Below are 6,609 nucleotides of genomic sequence, written 5' to 3'. Positions count from 1 at the left end.
CTGAGTTCGCTGCCTAGCTTGTTTCTAACATAATAAGAAGATAAAGCTGAACATTTTCCCACTTCGTCTGTCCAATGTGTCGAGGTCCAAAATGATGGTTGATGTTTTATTGACCACGAGCTCAGTCCTTGGTAAAGTTTAGCAGTAGTGCAGACTGAAGGAGACTTTTGTTTGTCCTTCGTATCGGGTTAAAGTTTTAAAAAGCATTTATGTTTTATTTTTATTAGAAAGAACAATTGAGTAAAAAAGCCATGACAGAGTGAATCTCCCCACAACACTGTGTCACACACAACAAAAGATGAGGAACTTCAACATAAAGACATACTTGAAGGACATTCGAGTGTTTTAATATTTACTTTTTATATTTTCTATCCATATTGATCCCATTTTGTCAGTCTGATGTTTTTCTCATCTGTGAGAGTTTTGTTAAATGTCACTTTCAATATAAACAGAACAGAAAAAGTCTTTCACTGGTGTTTAGTTCAGAAATGTCTTTAGTTCTTAAATGCATGCAGTTATTTTGTAGAGATATTTTTACATACATTTTAGAGAACACTTAATTTTTCATGATTCATATATAAAAGCTATAAAATGCCTCATATGATGTTATAAGATGTTGTCCATGTGGCCCAGCCCTCAGTTCAGATATAACATGTTAGTGTAAAAAGTGACACAATCTTCTGTAAAAGTACCAGAGGTTTGTGTAAAGATGATTAGAGGAACTATTAACACACATTAATCCAAACAGTGCAGTTCAGTGTTACATTAAAATAATAAACCATGCAGTAATACAGTTATAAATAAAAATACTCACACAGCTTTTCTGGAGGCTTTGACCACTGGCAGCAGCTTCAGAAGACCTTCATGTGATGGATCATATTTACTCAAATTAAACACATCCAGCTCCTGTTCTGAGGTCAGTAACACAAACACCAGAGCTGACCACTGAGCAGGAGAGAGTCTGGTGTCACTGAGACGACTGTAACCTCCTCTGTTCAGGTAAGTTTGTACTTCCTGCACTAGAGAATCATCATTCAGTTCATTCAGACAGTGGAACAGATTGATGGATTTCTCTGGAGATGGATTCTCCCTGATCTTCTCCTTGATGTACTCCACTGTTTCCTGTTTGCTGTGAGATCTGCTTCCTGTCTGTGGCATTAAGTCTCGTAAAAGAGTTTGATTGGTCTCCAGTGAGAGACCCAGAAGGAAGCGGAGGAACAGGTCCAGGTGTCCATTCTCACTCTGTAAGGCCTTGTCCACTGCACTCCTGAGGAGATCAGACATGTTTGACTTCCTGAAAAGATCAGACAGATCAGAGGTTTGATGTTCTGTTACATTTCTGCTAATAAAGGAGAGAAATGTGTATAAAGCAGCCAGAAACTCCTGAACACTCAGATGTACGAAGCTGAACACCTTCCCCAGGTGAAGCCCAGACTCCTCTCTGAAGATCTGGGTACACACTCCTGAGTACACTGACACTTCTCTGACATCAATGCCACACTCTCTCAGGTCTTCCTCATAGAAGATCAGGTTTCCTTTCTCCAGCTGGTGGAAAGCCAGTTTTCCCAGTGCCATGATACTCTCTCTGGTCTGCTGAGGATCAGGGTCACATTTCTGATGGTACTTTTGGTCCTTGTGTTTGATCTGAAAGATCAGGAAGTGTGTGTACATTTGAGTCAGAGTCTTGGGGATCTCTCCACCCTCTGCTCCACCCAACATTCTCTCTAGAACAGTGGCTGAGATCCAGCAGAAGACTGGGATGTGGCACATGATGTAGAGGCTTCTTGAAGACTTCAGGTGAGTGATGATGTTATCAGCCAGGCTCTGATCACTGATCCTCTTCCTGAAGTACTCCTCTTTCTGAGGATCACTGAAGCCTCGTACCTCTGTTACCTGGTCTACACACTCAGGAGGGATCTGATTGGCTGCTCCTGGTCTTGTGGTTATCCAGAGGAGAGCAGAGGGAAGCAGATTCCCCTTGATGAGGTTCGTCAGCAGCACATCCACTGAGGCTGACTCTGTCACATCACACAATCTCTCATTCTTCTGGAAATTTAGAGGAAGTCGACACTCATCCAGACCATCAAAGATCAACACCACTTTGTAGGAGTCACAGTCTATTGATTCTAGTTCTCTTATTTCTGGGAAAAAGTGATGAAGAAGTTTCATCAGACTGAGATTTTGCTGCTTCATCAGATTCAGCTCTCTAAAGGGAAGTGGGAACATGAAGGTGACGTCCTGATTTACTTCTCCTTCAGCCCAGTCCAGGATGAACTTCTGCACAGAGACTGTTTTTCCAATTCCAGCAACTCCTTTAGTCAGCACAGTTCTGATGGACTTGTCTTTAAAGAGCTCATTACATTTGATGGGTTTCTCCTGTGTTGCTGGTCTCCTGGACGCTGCCTCAATCTGTCTCACCTCATGTTCATTATTGACGTCTCCACTCCAACCCTCTGTGATGTAGAGCTCAGTGTAGATCTCATTCAGAAGTGCTGAGCTTCCATGCTGTGAGATTCCTTCATTAATTCTTTTAAACTTCTCTCTCAGATTGGACTTCAACTTTGTCTGATACACAGGGGCGAGTTCTAATAAACAAAGTAATATCTAGTTTAGTAATAAATAGTTATAATGCAAAATCGTACAAACGCTGCTATTAATTCCTGACTGATGGACTAAATATTATTGAAGCTGGACCATGAACAGATACAACATGATATTAAAATTAAATGTAAAACTAAAAGTCTTCATATCTAAAACTATTTCCTCTCTCTAAAGTGAAGCTGATGGAATAAAGTCATGACTCAGAGCTCTTACTGTTGTGCAGTGTGTTAGCGAGATCTGTGTGGTTCATGTTCTTCAGGACGTGCAGTGTGATCTTCAGCGCTCCGTCTCTGACACTGTGCAGATCCTCCTCATCCTCCACCTCCCTCTCAGTGCATGCTGGGTAATCTGGACTCAGGAGCTTCCTAAACCTCTTCAGCTCATTCTTTATCAGAGTGATGACTTTGTGTTCCAGCTCCTGGTTAGAAACACACAGGAACAGATCTAAATATTATCATCTTACAGTGAGAGAGACTTTTATTTTATCACAAGAATAAAAGTCTCTTTTTATTATCACATTTAAAACTCATACAACTGATTACCCATAATGCTGCTGCACATCAAGACATGACAAGGGATCACAACACACACATTACACACAACACACACATTACACACTTTAAACACAACACACACATTACACACTTTAAACACAACACACACATTACACACAACACACACATTACACACTTTAAACACAACACACACATTACACACAACACACACATTACACACTTTAAACACAACACACACATTACACACTTTAAAAACAACACACACATTACACACTTTAAACACAACACACACATTACACACTTTAAAAACAACACACACTACACACTTTAAACACAACACACACTACACACTTTAAACACAACACACACATTACACACTTTAAACACAACACACACATTACACACTTTAAAAACAACACACACATTACACACTTTAATCACAACACACACATTACACACTTTAAACACAACACACACATTACACACTTTAAACACAACACACACATTACACACTTTAAACACAACACACACATTACACACTTTAAACACAACACACACATTACACACTTTAAACACAACACACACACCTTGAATATAGAGTCCAGCTGATTTGTGCTGATGTTTGATTTTTGTGGTCTGTGAACAAACAAAACCCATCATGTAATATGGACTATATGTATTCATAGCTGCACAAATCACACACTAATAAATACACACACAGATATTTAACACTATCCTCTTAACACAATACACTGATTTCAGGATTTCCTAACTGACACCAACATGTTTAGAAACAAATGTTTGAATAAATGAATAAAATCTTTATATAGTCATTAATGTCCCAGGTGTAAATGTTCTTCTGTAGCACCACAGACCCTCCAGCTCAGGGACTGCAGACTGAACTGAACTCTTAAAGCACTTTTCCTCACTGCCAGTCCGAGAGCTGCAGCACTGCACAGTTTAGTGTTTTACTGCTTCAACACCTGATAAAGCTCATGAAGGGCTTCATAATGAGACGAGTGAGTTTGATCAGGTGGAACACTGCTGTAAAACACCTCACTATACTGACCTCACATCAGTACAACTGTCTCTGTCTCTGAAGTAAATTGGACGTCCCATTGACTGGTCACTCTTCATGGACACACAGCTGGGTTCTGGTGAGTCTGATCTCTTTCCCTCCATCATTCTAGAACAGAAATATCAGCAATAATTAATACTCAGCACTGTTAAACAATGTGTTCATCATTAAACACCAATAATTCCATCTTTTTAATTCAGATCCAGTCTGTACACTTATTCAAACAGGAGACAGGCTTCATAAGTCAGGAATTACACTGATATCAGGAGTCCCAATCACAGCTAACTGACTCAGCTGGGTCTTAAAGCCTGTAGAGTTCACTGACACAAAGCTCTGCTGCTCTTATGCTCCACATTACACCGTCCTTTTTACTCTTCTCTCAGTGAATGATTTGTCTAAACTGTTCTTAGATCAGATCAGCAGAAGTGGGAAGTAACGGAGTAAAAATACTTCGTTACTGTACTTAAGTACATTTTTCTGGTATCAGTTTTTACTCCACTATTTATTTTTCGGACAACTTTTGACTTTTCCTCATTACATTTTTACACAAATATCTGTACTTTTTACTTCTTACATTTCCCAAACGGACTCGTTACTTTTAGTATTATTCCTTCTCATTGGACGCTGTTTCCAGCCTATCATCCTATCATTGTGCGGCTTTTTCCCCATGTGACTGGTGTACTGTATTATTTACTGGCTATCAGACATAGACTAAGGATAGCGGAGCTAACAATGAGCAGCGCCTACAAAAGGAATGGCTAATGTTCATTCAGAGGGAGTCACCGATGTTAAAGTAACTAACAACGAGGACATTCCTGAACACACATGGCCATATATGAGGGAGATGTTTGTAATAATCGGCGTCACAAAGGATTCCTGGCGAATGCGTTGTGAATTGTGTCACCCAGGGGGGGTTCTAGCCCTTTATTAGGGGGGCTTCAGCCCCCTGTCTGTAATCTCAGCCACCCTAAAACTATAAGGAGCATTTTTACTTTCATAAATAAACAATAAAAATGACATTAAAATGCAGGACGTGTCGTCGATGGGAAAGGAAATTATTTATCAGTTTGATCCAAGAGCGATTTTATTTACTTTGCTTTTACACGCGTGTGTTGTAGTGTTTCACACGTGCGTCTTCAGCTGTCTGCTTTATTAGAACGGAGAAGCACAGGTACGCGCAGCGTGCACGCGCAGTCAGAGCTGGAGGCGTTTATCTATAACGTTAATCGGCGGAAAGACGCAAAGACGGATAAATAATAATAAATAATTATTAGCACTGTTAAACAATGTGTTCATCATCAAACATTAAACTGCTATTAAACACCTTAAAGTTGACTTCCTGTGTTAACTAGTGAGTGTTTAGAGATACAGATGTGTCCCCATGAGACGGTGTGTATTTATTACTGGTGAATGTAAAAGTAAGTCACCTCTCGTCTTTCTTTAAGTCCTGTTTCCCAGACACACTCATGTTGGAGGTCATGTCTCCTTCTCCAGATTACAGCAGGACACACGTTTACTTCACTCCAACATCGGTGTGTTAAATTAAACCCTGAATCAGCACAGAGTTCACTTACAGGAAATAGTCACGCTATCAAGTTATAAAACAACCTGTGTACATTAAAGCTTCAGTACAAACCCACAAAACTCTTCTGTATCTAGTGTCACTTCAGTGTGTTTATATATTAGAGCTTTAGATACTCACTGTGTTTTTACTCCTCAAATCTTTTACTGTTCACTCGTCACTAAATGGAGCTGCTGACTTTCACTTTCATTACAGTTTATACTGCAGAGGGGGGAAGGGCAGTGACTGACACACACACACACACACACACACACACACACACACACACACACACACACACACACACACACACAAAACGCCCATGGATATCAGGAAGCAGCAGCGTGGTCATGTCTGTAGGTAAAACACAGAATGGAGTTTAATTTATTAGGACATTCCACAAGCAGAATGGATTTGACTGTCGGCGCTCTGAAAAGTAATAAAAAAGACATATGTGCTGAATAGAGACAGTAAAAGTGTGTGGGTCCAATATTATTGGTCATGTAATGGTTCTGACGCCCGTGACTACAAATATTACACCAAATTGTTTTCATTTATCCACAATTTGTAACATTTCCTCTTTTCGTCTATTAGTCTTTTTGGCCTTATTATTTGTCTCTTAGGACGTTTTGTTTGTCCTACAGCATCCTGTCTATTTACAGTTACAGACTCTTTAGTATTGCTTTGCATTTCTAATTGTTCATCTTGCTTTGCAATTTCCACATCATTTGTCTCACTCTCATTGATTTTTATTTCTCTCTGAGGCACTTTTAGCAAATGTCTTGTGTTTGTCCTCATTATTAGTGATGGCCGGTTCGTGAACGAATCGTTCTTTTGAACCGGTTCTTTTTAGT

The 6,609-nt window shown here is 39.8% G+C and overlaps 1 protein-coding gene and 1 long non-coding RNA gene across 3 annotated transcripts in view; both read right to left on the bottom strand.

The window, feature by feature from the left end:
- Positions 1 to 2,097, bottom strand: part of LOC125140871 (NLR family CARD domain-containing protein 3-like) — a gene marked incomplete at its 5' end in the record, with an annotated part of 6,636 nt that extends 4,539 nt beyond the window's left edge. Inside the window, one exon of the mRNA XM_047811506.1 lies at positions 815 to 2,097. Within this exon, the coding sequence (XP_047667462.1) occupies positions 815 to 2,097 (1,283 nt within the window). The remainder of the gene's footprint in view (positions 1 to 814) is intronic.
- A 911-nt stretch (positions 2,098 to 3,008) lies between these two features.
- LOC113638749 lies at positions 3,009 to 5,955 on the bottom strand. 2 transcript variants are annotated; one of them, XR_007140199.1, is made up of 4 exons: positions 5,897 to 5,955; positions 4,186 to 4,302; positions 3,704 to 3,752; positions 3,009 to 3,019 (listed from the first exon to the last, which is right to left on the bottom strand). It is a non-coding gene; the product is annotated as an uncharacterized LOC113638749 (long non-coding RNA). The 2 variants fall into 2 exon arrangements; XR_007140198.1 differs by lacking the exon at positions 5,897 to 5,955 and adding an exon at positions 5,622 to 5,681.
- Between the last annotated feature and the right edge of the window lie 654 nt (positions 5,956 to 6,609).

This window comes from Tachysurus fulvidraco, chromosome 3 (assembly GCF_022655615.1).
Source record: "Tachysurus fulvidraco isolate hzauxx_2018 chromosome 3, HZAU_PFXX_2.0, whole genome shotgun sequence".
Classification (NCBI taxonomy): domain Eukaryota; kingdom Metazoa; phylum Chordata; class Actinopteri; order Siluriformes; family Bagridae; genus Tachysurus; species Tachysurus fulvidraco.
This window is presented reverse-complemented; position numbering and strand designations above follow the sequence as displayed.